General features: G+C 31.7%; 1 protein-coding gene across 5 annotated transcripts; it reads left to right on the forward strand.

Moving 5' to 3' along the window:
* The first annotated feature begins 235 nt into the window (after positions 1-235).
* On the forward strand, positions 236-18,503 carry dop (microtubule-associated serine/threonine (MAST) protein kinase dop). Of its 5 annotated transcripts, none has more exons than XM_089078001.1 (22): positions 236-913; positions 1,192-1,399; positions 2,078-2,157; positions 2,234-2,336; positions 2,676-2,757; positions 3,095-3,197; positions 3,275-3,498; positions 3,663-3,738; positions 3,834-4,064; positions 4,147-4,378; positions 4,477-4,811; positions 4,883-5,055; positions 5,130-5,200; positions 5,285-5,512; positions 5,627-5,854; positions 6,021-6,603; positions 7,163-7,347; positions 7,582-7,802; positions 8,360-8,692; positions 8,970-9,035; positions 9,328-9,817; positions 9,924-10,107. In XM_089078001.1, the coding sequence occupies exons 2-22, from the start codon at positions 1,210-1,212 to the stop codon at positions 9,935-9,937; spliced, it is 4,248 nt and encodes a 1,415-aa protein (XP_088934127.1). In that variant the 5' UTR covers positions 236-913; positions 1,192-1,209; the 3' UTR covers positions 9,938-10,107. The 5 variants fall into 5 exon arrangements, with proteins under 5 accessions (XP_088934127.1, XP_011637591.2, XP_011637569.2 ...); XM_011639267.3 differs by lacking the exon at positions 9,924-10,107 and adding an exon at positions 11,548-18,503 and having other exon boundaries at positions 242-913; XM_011639282.3 differs by lacking the exon at positions 9,924-10,107 and adding an exon at positions 11,548-18,503 and having other exon boundaries at positions 242-913; positions 6,021-6,573.
* Positions 18,504-18,533: the final 30 nt, after the last annotated feature.

An 18,533-nucleotide genomic window follows, 5' to 3' on the forward strand; every position in this document is an offset into this window, starting at 1 on the left:
GTGTAATCGGTTTTTAAAGTCTCATTGTAGACACTGCTTAAGGGCTACAGCACACACTTCTGCATAATGCATAAGAAAATGAACCAATCATAGTCCTCCATTTCTACCTTCATAATGGAAATAAAATATTCTGATTGGTTAATTTTTTTATGCGTATGCATTATGCCTTATGCAAAAAAGTGTATGCGCGGCTCTAACGGTGTATGATGGTGTGTGTGTGTGTGTGTGTGTGTGTGTGTGTGTATATGCGCACTGTGCGACGCTACTTCACACATGTATGCGTCCATCATGAGTCACAGAATTCGTGATCGCATCATCTCCGGGATCTCCGGTCGCGTTCCCTAATTAAGCCTCCCTCGCCCCGACGATAGCGAAGATGCGACTATAATCCCGCAAGGAGCACGTGAGAAGGACCGCTCTATCCCGTCGTATCCTGAGGAAGGTTCGGTATTATCGTCGCTGCTGTTAAAGAAGATGGCTCTGGCGGCCGGTAATCGCGTCCCTTCGATCGTCGTTCTCGTCGCCGCCGCCACCACCGCCGTCACCGTCGCCGTTGCCATCGCTGTCGCCGTCGCCGTCGCCTGCACCTAGTGTCGTGCGTGTTTTCTTCTGTATATCCCGTCACCAATCCCCCGTAAGCCTCCTCTGTGTCGTGGATCCCTCACGTGCCCGGACGACGGTTTCTCGTCTTCCCCGTAGTTCTCTCCACCATCCCACTCGTAATGTATCTTCGCGAGGCACTCTGGAGAATGTCAACCCCGAGATGGAACTTCATAGCGATCGTGACTCCCAGGAATTTCCGAGAACGCTAAGGGTGTAGGAGAAAGAAAGAGGATCGGAGCTCGTACACGGTTGCACGTGGGTGTTTTATTTCCTTTGAAGCTTCCTCTTTTCACTCTAAGCATCCTAAAAGGTGTGTTGTAAAAGTACAGCTATCTATCCTCCTTTAAGCTTTGTTTTCTTTCATCTGGAAATTATATGATATAAATATCATTATTAGATTTCTTTGCACTAGTTGAATATTCCTGCATTTTCTTTGTAATTCAAAAAGAAAGAAAATAAATAATATCCAGAATTTTTAGAAAAAAAGAAAAATGAGAAATAAATGATGAAAAATATAATCGTAACAAATTTATTGCTATTTTGTATTGTTATAATTGATATGGTTGAAACATTTGTTTATATTTCTAGTTTCCTTGCTATTGCCCAATGAATGAAAGCATGGATCAGACTAGAAACAGACCAAGTAGACCGCGTCTGCGATCACACGGTAACTCTGCTAGAGTTCTTGTATTTGATCAAAACGAAGCAGAAGAAACTGCCGGTAATATGGAAAAGGAAGTACACAAACGTCCAACACCACCAAAAGTTGAAAGCAAGGAAGCTCCAGTTCGGCCTGGTTAATAACATCTTCCATATTAATTTATAACATATTGGCTGCATCAATATAGATGAGACAGAATATCTATTTGCTGAAAAACTTAAAATATTCAGGGAATTTATTTTTTAAAATTTTAGAATTTTTTAAAATTTTGTAAATTTTTTTTCAAAATTTAAAATTTAAATTTAAAAAAAATTTGATAAAAATATCAGAAAGCTGTTCAATAATTTTATTTTTATAATGCAAGCTATTGGCAATCCACTATATCTGATCAAGTTGACAATTAGACAAAATTCATATGCATATTTACATATAATTTACAAGTTTTTATAAAGAAAATTCTATACTTTTACCAGAATGATAAAGTCAGAGTGTTAATATTCAGTTATTAAATAACTTGGATTTGTAATTAAAAGACATTGAAAAGTGGATCCAAAAAGAAAATTTCTTTTAAAATTATATTTTAAAATTCTCTAATTTTATTTGAAATTTTGAGCAAAAATGTCTGGGAAATCCAGGAATTTTCAGAGAATTTTTTTACAAGATTTGAGAATATGTAACTTGATAGGTCACATGTATGTATGGCAACTAGTATGTTAACTAAATCTTATTGTTTCTTGCATATCTATGAAATAATTTATTTTATTGAATTATATATGTATACATGCATTATATCTCAAAATTATATGCTTTTAGTTAGTGGAGAGCTATCAAATCTAGTTCGCATGAGAAATTCTGCGATCGGAAAATCAGCACCTTCTCTGTCAGTTCACGTGGTTAGTATATCTTTATTGATATATATAATGATGTTACTTATTGGTGTATATTTAAAAATAACTATTATTTTTGTAGCGTGACTTTAACATTTCTCGTCGCGCTGCTAAAGCGGCTCATCGTAAATCTCTCATTACAACTACATCACCTACTTTACCACGTTGCCATTCACCTTTATCGGGTATGCAATTTTTATTCATATTTTTTTAATCATCTTTATTTTAAGAATATTACTTTTCTCTCATTATATTTTAAAATAAAGAGACATCTTTATAACTTAAATACATACATACATAAATACATGCGTTTGATTTTGTTAGATTTAGAATATATTTTTATATCCTATCACTTAGTAGCTTGATAAATTAGATCTTAAAGATTTTTTATAAAATTTTACATCCTACAAAATTCTCTTATACTCATAGTGAAATATGTTTTTAATATTTTTTTTTATGTTTACTTTATTGCTTTTAAGTAAATATAGCAAATTAATTTTTCTATTGCTTATTTCCCGATATAGCATTCGTCCCGATTGTAGGCAGTCCCTTAGAAAGCCCTAGGATGTCATCCAGTCCACACTTTGCTTTTGCTCCAATTAAAAGGTACCTATTTTATATTTATACTGTTTGTCTCAGGATATTTAAATTAGTCCAACCCAATTGTTCGAGTAGATAAGATGTCGTGAATATATTTTTTTATATTATTTTATATTATTTTTTTATATTATTAGTATTATATAAATAAAAAAAATAATATGATAGAAACTGCACTATGCAAAATCTTTGAAAAGAAATGACCGTATGATAAAGAAATGCTTGTTTTTGAATAATACAATCGTTAAAAGTTTATCTTTTCTAAAAGTTATATCTTTTAATATCTTTATAATTTATTTGTATAAGATATTTTTAAAAATATTAAGTAAATGTTGTAATATTCAAGAATTGGTGGAGGTGCTACAGGAACTGGTGATGGCAGAAGATGGTCAGTTGCTAGTTTACCGTCCAGTGGTTATGGAACAACACCTGGCTCTAGTAATGTCTCGGTAAGTTGATTGATATGCAGCAAACATTTCCTGTTTGTACTAACCACAATTATAATTTGTCATTTGTATTCCATTAGTCACAATACTCGAGCCAAGAACGTTTGCATCAACTGCCAAATGTTCCCACCAAGGACGAACTACGCATGTTATCTTGCCACTTCTCTAAGCCCGGAACACCATGCTCCTCACATCCGGGCTTTCCAGGCTCTAGCATATCGAGTATTCCAGGTAGCGCGTCTCTTAGCCTTGAAGAAGAAGGTCGTCGATCACCATTACATCGTCCACGTTCTCGAAGTTTGAGGTACATTATAAAAATAACAATATACATGACATTTACATATTAAAATATCTTTCTATTGTCTGTTATCCAATGTTTTTATAGTGTTATGATTAAAAAATTATTATATATACATTATATATACATTAATTATCTATAATTATCTATAATTTTATGTGGAATTATAGTAGTCCAAGTCGATCACCTGTTCTCGACAGCGAAATTGTTATGATGAATACTTTGTATAAAGAAAGATTTCCAAAGGTATTATTGATATATTATTGATGTTTTATTTTTATTAATATAAGAATGTCTAATAGAATAGCAAGTTATATCAAACGCGATTATTATATTTTCAGGCAACACAACAGATGGAAGAGCGACTGACCAATTTTATTAATGAAAACAAAGAGATAGATGAATTTGAAATAATGGCTAACATGACGCAAGATTCCTTACCAATTTTACGTTTTGTACATCATCAAGTAATCGAAATGGCCAGAGACTGCTTACAGAAATCTCAGGAAAAATTAATTACAACGAGATATTTTTATGAGATGAGCGAAAATCTGGAACATTTATTAATGGAGGTGCATACACGCACACGCACGCATGCACACATTGTAATTCTTCATCGAAACATACAATAATTATTGTGCAATTCTTTTACAGACAAAAGATAAATCTTTAGAAGCAGCTACGAGATTAACAGGATTGATAAAGAAACTTTTATTGGTTATATCGCGTCCAGCTCGTCTATTAGAATGTTTGGAATTCGATCCTGAAGAATTTTATCATTTACTCGAACAAGCAGAGGGCCAAGCTAAAGTCAATGCTGGAATAAAAACTGATATTCCCCAATATATCATTACAAAACTATCTTTAAATAGGGATCCTATATCCGGTATATATTTTTATTTTTCTAAACCAACGTAATATATTCCTCTAAATAAATCTATTATCTTCTCATATGTCGATCTTTTCATATATCGATTTTTTTAGAGCTGCAGGAGGATTTGAATAAATTGGAGGATTCAGCAAGCTCCAGTGACAGTAATCTACAAGTAGCATCGAGTCCAAATAAGGATGATGATAAATGTCAACGTATTCCGTGCGAAAGTGACTATGAAGTATTGAAACTCATTAGCAATGGTGCATACGGCGCGGTATATCTGGTAAAAGAGAAGACCACTCGACAGAGATTTGCTATGAAGAAAATCAATAAGAATAATTTAATGCTACGAAATCAAGTAGAGCAAGTCTTTGCCGAAAGAGATATAATGAGTTTTACAGATAATCCATTTGTAGTCTCCATGTATTGTAGTTTTGAAACCAAGGTATGCGTATTATTTTATTTATATTGCGAGTATAATATATTAAATTATTAATAATTACATATGTTTTTCAGAAACATTTATGCTTAGTAATGGAATACGTAGAGGGAGGGGATTGTGCAAATCTGTTAAAAAATATAGGTCCACTGCCACCAGATATGGCAAGATTTTATTTCGCAGAGACTGTCTTGGCTGTTGAATATTTACACAGTTATGGCATTGTACATCGGGATTTGAAGCCTGATAAGTAAGATTTTATAAAACAAGAAGATATTAAAATAGAAGCGAAATATATAATTACAAATTATTATTCTTTTATAGTTTACTTATCACTGCCTTGGGACACATCAAGCTTACTGATTTTGGCCTCAGTAAAATGGGTCTAATGTCCTGTAAGTTTGAAAGCTTTAATTAGCATAAATAAAGACAATCAGAAGTGAATAATTATATTTAAATTAATAATTATCTATGTTAAGTGGCAACAAATCTTTACGAGGGCTATATCGATCGAGATACACGACAGTTCTCGGATAAGCAAGTGTTTGGAACACCAGAATATATCGCCCCAGAAGTTATATTGCGCCAAGGTTATGGTAAACCGGTGGATTGGTGGTCCATGGGTATTATATTGTATGAATTTTTAATTGGCTGTGTTCCATTCTTTGGCGAAACACCTGAGGAATTATTTGCTCACACAGTGAATGGTGATTTTTTTATTACGACTTATTATTAGCTCAACTTATAATTAACTCAATATAAGCTGCAATGCACTTCGAAACATCTTATAGATATGTAATATTGAAATTTTTATTTCTCAGATGATATTGAATGGCCAGACGAAGATGATTGGCCTGTCCAACCGGAGGCGAAGGACATTATAACGGTTCTATTACAACAGAGCCCTAGAGATCGATTAGGAACTGGTGGATCGCATGAAGTCAAAGAGCATCCATATTTTTATGGAGTAAATTGGAACAGCTTACTTAGACAAAAAGCTGAATTTGTACCACAACTAGTTAACGATGAGGATACAAGTTATTTTGATAGTAAATATCGGATATATTTTAATATTATAATTTAAACTACAAATATTTATATATTATTAGAATCTATGTTAAATAATTAATAATTACGTCTAAGTAGTAATAATAATTGTCTAATTTTCCATCTTATGTCTGTTTACCGTTATTGAATTCTCTCATAATATTTCAGCTCGTATGGATAGATATAATCATGACTTAGGTGATGATACAGATGACACCGATGATTCTCCCTTATTCGGGTCGTTCTCCTCTTATTCACCACAATCACGCAAAATCTCTCAAACGCGCCCGCCTCAATTCAATTCCGACGCAGAATCCGATCTTTCTAAGAAACAACTGTTCCGTACTGAACTTGAAGGCACTTTTGCGCAACTGTCTCTCGGATCGACCATATCATCAGCTACACCGCCATCCAAACTCGTTGAGTCACAATCCGTATCATTATCTGAGAAATATCGGCCGCCCCATCCATCAGTAAAGAATAATACCTGCATCGAGAATCAAAGCAGAACCGACAAACCAAATATTGTATCATCCTGTATAACGTCCGGCACTGTTGTTTCAAGTAATGAGTCGACACAATTATCGATCACTAAAGGTGCCCAGGCAGAAAGAACATCAATCAATCTGAGTACACCCGATTCTTCGCAAACCGAGTCCGAAGATATCAGTCCTCAGATTCAAAGAAAACGACATACGCATTCCCGTGATAAGCTGCCCAGGTTTAGTATATCCATTGATGATGAACACATGTGAGTCATTCAGCATCCCATATCCTCGCAACAGTATAATTTTCTTTCTCTTTCTCTCTTTTTTAATTTAATGTGCTCTTAATTCTTATATGTATTTTTAATATCCTTATAATTTTAATTTATACATACTTTATATTTTTTATTTTACAACATTAATGTATATATGTATGTAATTTATATTTATAATAATCAACATAGCTGCCATACAATTGTTTGCGTTTAATAAATTCATAATTTATTTGACAACTAAATAATCAAGTACTCAGTAATCAAAACTAATTTTTTTGTTCTCAAATTGGATTTTTTACATCCTCAATAATTATTTTTGCTTCTAGTTTCTAGTTTAATTTGTTCTTAACTTTCATATACATTTCTAATTTTTGCATAACTCTACATATATTTTATAGATTATACTTTTATTTTACAACATAATATGTATAATTTATATAATAATTATATAACAGTTGTCATATAGCTTTCTGCATTTAATACATTCATGATTCATTTAATGATTAATATAGATTCAGTAATTGTAAAATCATAATTTTTTTATTTGCAGATTGGATCTCGTAGTGGCGAATAAAGACGCAGCGGAGGAAAGCAAACACAATTCCAGTACTGATTCCTTCGAATCTTTCAGTGCCATATCCGTATTACCATCCGCCCGACAGAAGTCTCGATCTGTCATAAAATCCGCTTCGACTAGTGGATTATCATTAGTGATTCCGACCAGTGATTTTGCCTGTATGTATTTCTCGAGAAAAATGGAAAATTGAAAAAGATATTGTTCTAATGTAGAAAGACTGAATTGCATTTTTTTTTTCTCTAGTGATAGATTTATCGAAAGTAAAACGAAATATAAAAAGAAAAACTTGTTAAAAGTTTTATTCATTATATTTGGACCGAATAACATTTTTGTTTTTCAATGGAACAATTTATAATTTAGTTTTTATCATTTGGATCAATATACATTTTCAGATGACGCACCACTAAATGTTCAACCCATTGAGTCGCCTGGTGGATCATCAACTGCATCTTCGAGAGATACTTCCCCTTGCCGTGAGCTTAGTCCTCTTGTGACTAGTCTGAAACCGCCTATTATCATTCGTCGAGGACCATGTGGCTTTGGCTTTACCGTACACACCATTAGAGTTTATTATGGCGACAGTGATTTCTATACCATGCATCATCTAGTAATGGCATGTATAAATAACTATAAATAACTACATTATTTTTTTTTATTACTCAAAGAATAAAAAAATAATCTGTGTCACATATGTCACAAACTATCACATTTATTATATATATATATTAAAATTCTAAAATTACTACTTCTAATTATCAAATGGAAGTTGATAGGAATTTATTTATTGTCATACCTGATTTTAATAATTCTTTATATAAAAGTTCTATATTATTCTTCATTCTTGTTAATGTTTTTTAAATTATTTCATTAAACTATTCTTTTTTATTCTTTATTTCTTTGTTGCTTTCTACATTATATCAATTTTTATTTATTATAGATTTATACTTTTTCTTATGCATGTCTAAACTCGTATTTAATTTTTATAATGCAATATATGTAACATTTTAATTTTGCATTTCTATTTTTATTATTGTATATTTTATCTGTAAATTTTATCATATATATATATATATATATATATTTTACTTCTCTTTGTTGAGAAACGAACCTTACAAATCTTTTTAAAATATTTAATTTCATTTATATTTTATAAAAATCATTTTTCTACAGGAGGTTGAACAGTCCAGCCCGGCATTCGAAGCCGGTTTGAGACCAGGCGATCTGATTACGCATATAAACGGTGAACCGGTGCAGGGTTTATATCATACTCAAGTTTTGCAGCTGATGCTAAGCGGCGGTGATCACGTAACATTACGTAGCACGCCATTAGAAAACACCAGCATCAAGACCGGTGGTAGACGACGCGATCTTGCGCAAAGTAAACTGGCACGTCGGACGCTGCATAAGCAACGAAAGCAAAAACGAGATCACACAGACAAGAAACGGAAGACATCTCTTTTTAAGAAAATAAGCTCTAAACGGGCGAGCGTAGAGATGCAGCAGGTATACTGGAAAATTTTGTTTGAATACGATGCATTTACTACTAAATGCAAATTATATTCCACGATAACTGTATACTGTATACTTCAACTATACTCTATATTGTCTGATATTAAACGCCATATTTCGTTGTGTGATATATTTAATGTTGACATCAATTTTGCACAGCGATGTACACAAAAGTTACGTTTATTCTTTACACGCTATTGCAAAAAAAAGAACTAAAGAAAGTTTTAAAGCACCATATACGCGATTACGTTAAGTGCCTTTTCTTTTGCAGCCGTTAACTATCAGTTGTCCATTGTCAGCACCCATTTTGTCCAGCGACAGCAAACCTCCACTTATGGTATGATTTCTTATGCATTTTTCCGGCAATTCTCCATCGATATTGTTTCTGTTCGCTGCATCCTTTGTTAAACATGCATTTCTTATGCAATTACATGGCTTTTGAATGCTATCACACACTCCGCAAATAATCATTATGTTCAAAAGTTTACAACAACATTCACGATTGTCAATTGTTGATAGTACATAAAGTTGTCAAATATTGGACTCAGAGATTATTTCAGACATTCCATGACAAGAGGGATTCGTTTTTTTTTGTATTGATATAGAGAATTTTGTTAAAAATTTTACAGATGGCCGCAGGAATTTGTTCACCCTCGATGGTCACACCCAGTCGATCATTTCAGTCGTTCACTCGCTCGCAGGAGACATCGCCATATTTTACAGCCTGTTCGAAATCCGTCTGCAGCTCGTCCCCACCGGCAAATCGTGTCAGCACAGACTCTTATCATTCTACCGGAAATTCGAGTCCGTGCTCCAGCCCGAACTCCTCGTCCCCGGGCTCGAATACGTCCGTGGGTAATCTATCAGGCATATCGAACCAATCGCATTACCAGCGTCCAAGTACTCTTCATGGTCTCAAGCATAAGCTGCACACGGCCGCGAAGAACATCCATTCACCAAATCGCAGAAAATCCGTTGGCCACATACCGTTATCGCCGTTGGCCAGGACACCGAGTCCATCACCGATTCCTGCTAGTCCGACAAGAAGTCCAAGCCCATTGGCGTTTCCCACGGGCCATCAACCCGGTAGTTCCAACACTACGCAGTCGTATAGCCCAGGTATAAAAAGAAAAAAATAATACAATTATGCAATTTAAAAACACTTATCACAGTAATCACGTGTATACTAATTGTATTTTTGCATTCTTTTCGGAAACTGTGACAGTTGGATGCGATTAAGAAATATGTAACGAAAGAAAGATAAATATGAATACAAATTAAAAAAAAGGTGCATTTAAATACAAAAATATCAGTTAAAAAATTTTTTTAGATAGATTCCTGTATTTTAAGATGTAAAATAATTGTTTTGATATTGTATCTTGATTTGAGACAAAAAAAAAAGAAAACAATTCATTATAAGAAATATGAGGCTGTGATGTCAAATAGCATTAAAATCTTTAAAGTAGTCTCTAAAGTAGTTTAGTTTAAATCTTTAAAATAATCTAGTCTGTAAAATTATATTCTTTTTTACTTTCTTTTACTTTTTTTGGAAAATCCTGCAGCGATTTTCATAATTTAAAAATTTTTTTATAAAAGATATAAATTATTATTTAATCAGTTAGTTTTAATCCTTTTGATTCTACTTTTTTTGAGAGATTTTAAGTACATTATGTTACGATTATAATCCAATGGGATTGAAAGGATTAAAATAATTAAAAATTATGAAAACAAAAATTACAAAAAATTGTTAAAAAGAAAATAAATATGTTTATTATTATTAATTTCTGTTCTTTTTTTATTTATTTTAGCCTTACAATTTTCCATAAATTGAGTTTCTTTCATAATTAAAATTCTGAAAAAGATATTGATCAATATGTTATGTTGTACAGAACCTTTCAAAATTTGCACCCATGGAATGTATAAAACTATTTTCTGTATCAAAAGAAGTAACATTTTTTTCTGGCAAAATCATGTTAAAAATTTGATAATATAAAAATATTGATAAAATTCAATATCTATGGAATATTTCATGAAATTTAATCCTTACTTTAAAACCTAAATCTTTTTGAAGCATTTTGAGATAAAAATGTTAAAATTATAAATATATAAATATATAAATAAATATAAAATATAAAATTATAAATATATAAATGTGGATCTTATTTTCAATAATTAAGGAATTAGCTGTTTGAACTCTAGATAGATATAATTTTGAACAGAATTAAAGAAAACTGATGAATAATAACAAGAAAGCTTGAAATAACTTATTAATCAAAATATAAATATATCATAGATTTTATGCAAATCTTCAAAAATTCTTGCTTTCATATGCATTTTAATGCATTTAATTCAGTATTATTTAAGATTTGTAATTCTGAGTATTGATTTAGTGTATGTCAGTGTTTACATTTATTACTTCCTTCTTCTTTCTCTATTAAGTTAAAGAAAAATAATAGTGAATGTCGATATCAAGTCAATTCCTAAAATTATAAATCTTAAACAGCATTTAACAGAATAGATGTAAATTGCAGACGTTGTAGTTTGGCATTATCTTTAATTAATGCACTAGTACACAAATAATTATTATCATGTTCACATTTTCATGACAAATTCTTTTATCTACATTCAAATATAAAAATTTAATTCACAGTAAAGCATAATTTTTACAAATAAATAAAAGACTTAATAATTGGCCCAAAATTCTTGATATTTTTGTTAACAATGACTTACAAAATTCTTTTAAGTTTAGATTAAACTTTATAAAATATTATAAAATATATAATATTAAATTTGATAATATAAATTATTGTCAAATAACAATATTGTAACAATAATTCCATGATGTTTAGGAGCATGTTTATCGACACCGAATAATCAGAAAAAAGGATATGGCCGTCCAAAATCTGCAGAACCGGGTTCGCCGCTACTTCGACGAGCACTTAGTCCTGATCGGCTTCATCCACGTTCGGCGGAAAACAAAACATCGATATCGCCATTGGTGAATACCGCGGTGAAAGTGACACCGCGCGTGACAATCGCGCAATCATCCCACAATATCAGCGATGCATCGGATGACTCCAACGATAGTTTTAAAGAAGCCAGTGAGAATGCAAAGGGCGAAAAAAAAGTGCCAAGTGAACAGAAAGCGGACTATTCTAAATTGACTCATGGTATATCTATTAATTTAGGAAACGTAAGTATGTCGAATTCTTGTGGTAGTACGCAATTGCCGCGAATAGCCGAGGAGAAAGATTCGCCAACAGGTACCAAGAGCGATGATTACTCGTCATCGAAAGAAATCAGCATGGAAAATGACAAGCAACAATCAATGTGTGGTAACAGTCAGCCCGGAGATATAGAGAAAGTTCAGAACGATGAATGCCAAGCTACAAGCAATAGTAAAGTACAACAATGCTTTGAAAAAGAGGAGACTGTTCCATTTGGTGTTCTGCAAACGAGCACACAGCAAGTAATTAATGCCACGAGCTTACAAAAGAACTTGGATCAGAGGCATTGTCAAACCAGCGAGAAATCTACCGCGACATCTTTACCGCATAAAGTGCTTGTCACCGAACAAAAAAGCACTGGTAAGAGTAACGTAGAAGTTCACCAAGAGACTAAGAAGGTATTTAAAAAATACAAGTCCGACTCTGGCGATGGCACCGCTTCAAACACGCACGAAACTAATGCAGGATTGGGAAAAGATAAAAAGAATTAATTAATTTTGTTTGCTATTTGAGTAAATGTCTGAGGAAGCATCAGTCTCCTATATGTAGCGGAAAGCTTTACCTATGTGTTAATCAAACATGAAATGAGAAGAAAGTTATTCTGCAGAATTTGAATGCTTTGTCGAATAACTTTGAGACACTGATTGTATGAGAGATAAGAGACTAATCAAAAAAGAAAAGAAAGAAAAGAACACGGAAAAACAGGAAACAGCACAGATTTTGAATTTATATAACTTTATTGAACTTCTATATTCAAACTTATAGGCTTCCGTCAACTGAATACCTGAAAGCGATTAAGATATTTATATATATTTCCAAGAAGAAAAAAGTTTTAATCTATTTCCATAAAATTTAACATTTGTCATATACGAGATACACTGCAAACATGTGTAATGTACACAGAGAGATACATTATTTTACTTGTCGAAACGCAAAACTCAAAGTAAAGTTACTATTGAAATCACAAAACCATATATTGAAATTGCTCTAATAGTGAGATAATTGGAGTGATTTTATGCTTCGGGCTACAGTATTTACACGATCTCATTTACATATATATCTAAATAATATTAGCACATTATATGTATATACATATATATATATATATATATATATATATATATATATATATATAAAATGATCAATATAGTATTTGATGGCTCGCATACAATATCCTCAGTACGCGAAATAGTTTTATAGAATGTTTATTTTTGGAGAAAGAAAAGAAGAAAAGCAAAGAGAATCTATAACGCTATTTTATTGTGATGATTTATATAATATACAAGATGATTCCGTTTATGAAATTATTGAAATTACAAAACAATGATATATTTATAGTAAAAATAAACAAAACAATTTTCAGATGAATTCGATATATTTTGTCAAAAAGAAAAGCTTTCTTCAATAATTTTAACTTTAATATGTATATTAAGAGAATTAAGATTATAATCCCAAAGGCTTAGAGAACAGTTTATATATTCTTAGATCTTCTTTAAATTTCTGATATAATATAAAGAGTTGCAGTATTACAATTTAATTCCAGATTCTGTGATTCAGTAAACTGGTCTTAAAGGCAAAAAGATGTAATTTATTTATACAGGATATCCGATAATAACCGCATCACTTTTCGTGGACAAGTAGAGTGTTATATTGAAAATTCTATATTATTTTGCAATTTTCGGAATAATTAAAGAGTTATTAATTTATACAAATCCGCGAATGAGCGAGCTTTATCGTTATATGAGCTCGTATAACAAAATAATCCAACGTTATATATACTCACGATTGCTAGGCGTATGGCCTAGGTATATGTTTGAAGGCATGCATTATAAGCAGATATTTTTTTCATTTGTAATTCATATTCAAACATTTTGCTACGCACTAATCAACCGTAAACGTACGTAGTACAGAATATGACATTTTTCATTTAACATAACTCATTCTATTTGCTCACATAAGAGATGATACGGTTATGACTTACCGGACATCCTATATACAGTATATCTTATAATTTGTGGATCTGCATATTACATCTTTTAATACTGAATATACTACTGTATATATTTTTCAAATCTTTGTTAATAATTTTTTAATAAATCATGAATGATAGATAAAATTTTCTGAGTTATTCGATAATATGATAACAGCATATGTCAAAATCTCTCAAGATCATTGGAGAAGAGACAGTTTTATCTATTATGTTTATTCCTATATGTTTCCTTTATGTATGGAGTTGATAATTGATTGCATTGAATATAAGAAAAATTATACTCGATGAAACATATTTCTTGTACTTAATGTATTTTATACATATATGCGAAAGGAAACATTATTTAAGGCAATCATTATTTCTAGTGGTTCACTGCAACTCTTAAGAGGAAAGTATGTCAAAAGCAAGAAAACACATGATGAAAATTCTTAAAATTGAAATAAAAATAAAAACATTTTTCAATAAAAGTATGTTTTCAGTCTTCTAAAAACTCATCTTTCGCTCCGTTAATTAATAAATAACATATCTAGAATTGAGTTGTGGCTCTCTTTTTGATTACACAATTGATTTTCTAAATATATGATTATTCGATACATTTTGCAAGAATTTTATTATATATTTTTTGTTTCTAATGTTTTAATTCAAGATGATTACAGTGAACCAATAGGAGCTTTAAATATATTTAAAATTTATAAGAACGCAATTATTTCGTTTCTTTTTTTTTTTTATTTTCGTGAATGTTGTTAAAAATGAAGAGATACAATTGATTACACGTTTGCCTAACTCAAATATGATGTATGATTATTTAATCAATACTTTTTATAAATTAAAAAATATATACATGCAATATAGATACTGATGTAGCAAAATCAAATCGCGGAAGCATCTTGTATACTTTAACTAAATTATTGAGACAGCAGAGATGTACGAAAAATTGGAGCTCGATATGCATTGCAATGCATTGAAGTTTTAGTATTAGTCATTATTAATTTATTGTATATATAATATTGTACATTATAGTCACAACACAAATTAATTAATAGAATGTTGTCATTGAAATAGTTAGCACCAGCACGCACTTCCGTTATATTTGATTGAATTCTTTTTTTGCTCGTTGCTACACCAACGAAAAATCGATAAAAGAAAACATGCTTCAGAGTTTTGCTGAGAAACAAGCTTTATCTCTGCCATAGATACAACTTGTTCATGTTACATAGCGATTTGATATCTGTAATTTTATCGTAATTTCGTCAGCACGATAATATCAAATTAAGAATTAATCATTCATTTTGCAATTAATAACGCGCGCTAACATTCGTGAAATTGTCAGATTTTCTAATAAATAACGTGATTAATATGAAATTATATTTATTACTTATTTAATTTTATTATCAATAGTAAATTATTAATGATTAGATAGATATTACTAGATTCAATTAATGATAATTAACGATCACAATTAGCATCACAAATTTATTTATTAATAAAGTAAAACGATACTTTAAGAAAAACTCGCGCGTTTATACGTGCAAAATTCGAGGTCGGTTTAGTTTGGCCTGAGATAATACCACTTTACTCTATCCCGTCCAATTATACGAATGTTAGCGCCTAACATCACATAACACTGCTCACAATGATAAAATTTACTCTATATGCTTCATGTTGCTCATTAGTTAAATAAAATGCGATTTACCATGCGATATAGTTAAGCTTCTAGATAAGTAAGACTATTTAAGGAGAATATGTGTGCGTTGAGCATTTTAATCTGAGTTCGAAATTTTGAAGCAAATGACTCTTTGAAAAGCGCAATTCCATGATTATTGTTTTTCTATTGTTAAAATTGTTTCTAAATTTCACGGTATATATAATCGATTTTGATGTATACACGTGTACTTGTATGTTGAAGTTTCGCGTTAGTATTTATATATTTAAATATCTTTAATTCTGTTATAAAGTGAAATCGCATGATTTCATAATTTTGTTTTTCATTTTCGATATTTTGCTTACCGGCTTATCGATGTATTTGACAAATCTCTTTGTGTCACTTTCACAATGAGCCATACGAATCGAGCTAATGAAGCCACTTCGACGTTATAGTAATACGGTAAAACGACAATTAATGTCGTTACTTAAACTAAAACGAGAAGTGATGCTAACTTTAATTAAATTGTGCGTTGAACGTCGTGACACGTCGTTCTCATGCACGGTTCTCATTATGCGTACGATTTCGCACCTCCGTCTTGTTTGTACATTTTTACGCATTAAATATGTTACTGAATTACTGATATTAACGTTGACGTCCGTTATACTTATAGCTAAGACTTCAAAATCATTATCGTAAGTTTTTGTGATTAAGACGCGACTAAGTTTCCTGAACGCACTGCGAGCCATACTATTTATTACAATAAAAAAAGAAAAACAAGCGAAACGACAATTTTCTTTGTCGACTTGTAGAATCGACGATTCGTAAGCCCCAGTGAAATAATTTCTCAATAAAAATATTGTTTAATTCATTGTTGCACGGATTTCCACTTATTGCGGATTTGCTGTATTTGGAAAGTGATTAGCTTTCGCGTAATTTATTATCTTTTTAATTTTAAATAATTTATTACAATATATATATATATATATATATATATATATATATATATATATATATGAAGAAAAAAGAGAGCAACGCGATTAACGCGTTACTAGAAATTATAAGATGAAGATATCTAATCGACCTAAGTAAATCGTACTTTGCTGTCCCCGTACTATAAATGTAACGCTGTAAAGCGATTAGGTGATTTTTTTTCGAGGTGACACGATCGATCGTGATCAGGAAACTAAGTCCTAAGATTATAAAGGAAATGCTGGATGTTTCCGCATAAATTTCGCATATAATATGGAATAACTAATATCATTCACATAGGCTGTCATAGTTACATAGCATGTATGAGTTGTATGTTATTATTATTTATCATAAATGAAGCATCACTGTTATTTCTATTTGGTTTGCATAAAAAGATGTGTGTATGTGTGTGTGTGTGTGTGTGTGTGTGTGTGTGTGTGTGTGTGTGTGTGTGTGTGTGTGTGTGTGTGTGTGTGTGTGTGTGTGTGTGTGTGTGTGTGTGTGTGTGTGTGTGTGTGTGTGTGTGTGTGTGTGTGTGTGTGTGTGTGTGTGAGAGAGAGAGAGAGAGTCATTTTCATTGTCATTACATTTAGATATAATAAGCGATACCATTAATTGATACGAGATAAAGTAAAGGAGAGAATGACTTCGACTTTTAATATTGTATGTGAATTCTTTCTCGTAAAAGCCAATCGTAGACATTAAGGATGGAATGTATCATATAGTAATCTTTGTGAGCGAAACAAGTGATTTTCATCGTGATTGTGTATGCGTATATGTGTGTGCGTGTGTAAATTTCATTTGTAATTTGTCACGAAATTTTCTTCGATTACTAAGAAACGAGTTGTGATGTATGCTTAATCGAGTTTATGGTCGCTTTGTTTAGAATCGTTAAATTTCACGCAAAGTTAATCCACAATTTCTTAAATGCAATTTGATATAGATAAATGATAAAATACAATTCTTGATACTTGCGCAGATATTTGAGAATCTTCGCTGATGTTTTTCCGTTAGTTTCTATCAATCTCCATACAACACAAAATATTCTAGTAATATTGTTGGAATGTTCTATACGGTTTGTGAAGCGTAGCAAAAGTAAAAAACGCGAAGCGAGCAATGAATATCTGAATATCACTTTTGAAGCGTTATTTTTTTCTTTTTCTCTTCTTTTGCCCACATTGCAGGTTTTATCCAAGAAAATTATTCGATTCTCTTCCTGCTTACCTATGTTCGGCAGCTTGATAATCAAAGAAGTGTCGGCTATACGCGCGCGTATTTTGTTGCATTATTGTCGAAAGCAAATGAATGATTGTACTCAAGTGTGATTGTAATGTAATAAGATTTGAATTTGTATAAATGCCAATGATTTATCGCCTCGAACCCGCCGTTTAATTCGCTGTTTAATTCGTCTACCTAATTTATACGTTAACCAATGTACAAATTCACCGTTATTTCCTTCTTATATTATTGTTTAATGCGCTATATTTTTCTTTTATATACCATTATCATTTAAATAATAATTTATGATGCAATATACGTGATTCGTTTAAGATGTAAGACATCCAGTCAAGTGACACTACTGTTTACCCATGCCAACGTCTGCATTATCCGATATGCAAAAGTATCTGAAACGAGACACGTCGCATGCGTACGAAAACAGAGTTTCTTTCAACAAGATCTGCTTTAATCTCAAGTAAAAACTCAATGAGGTTTATGATGTATCGCATAAGTTAGTAGCAAGTTCCAATCTCTGTTGTGATGATTTACAGATATTTCCTGTTTTGATACGATACCGATTGATTTAATTTGCATCGCTTCAGCGTCTATTCGGCAATACCTTTAAATCGCTCAAGCTCATCAAACTACCTACAATTCTTCAGCTCAGTGGAGCAGAACATTGGAAATAATCGGAGATGACTCATTGAACCATTCTGTTTAAGAGTAAATAAAGGCACTTCTTTGTGACGACACGAATTATCTTAATTGGAATTTTAATCATAACGA

Source organism: Pogonomyrmex barbatus, unplaced genomic scaffold (assembly GCF_055798465.1).
Source record: "Pogonomyrmex barbatus isolate J1 unplaced genomic scaffold, ASM5579846v1 scaffold21, whole genome shotgun sequence".
NCBI lineage: Eukaryota > Metazoa > Arthropoda > Insecta > Hymenoptera > Formicidae > Pogonomyrmex > Pogonomyrmex barbatus.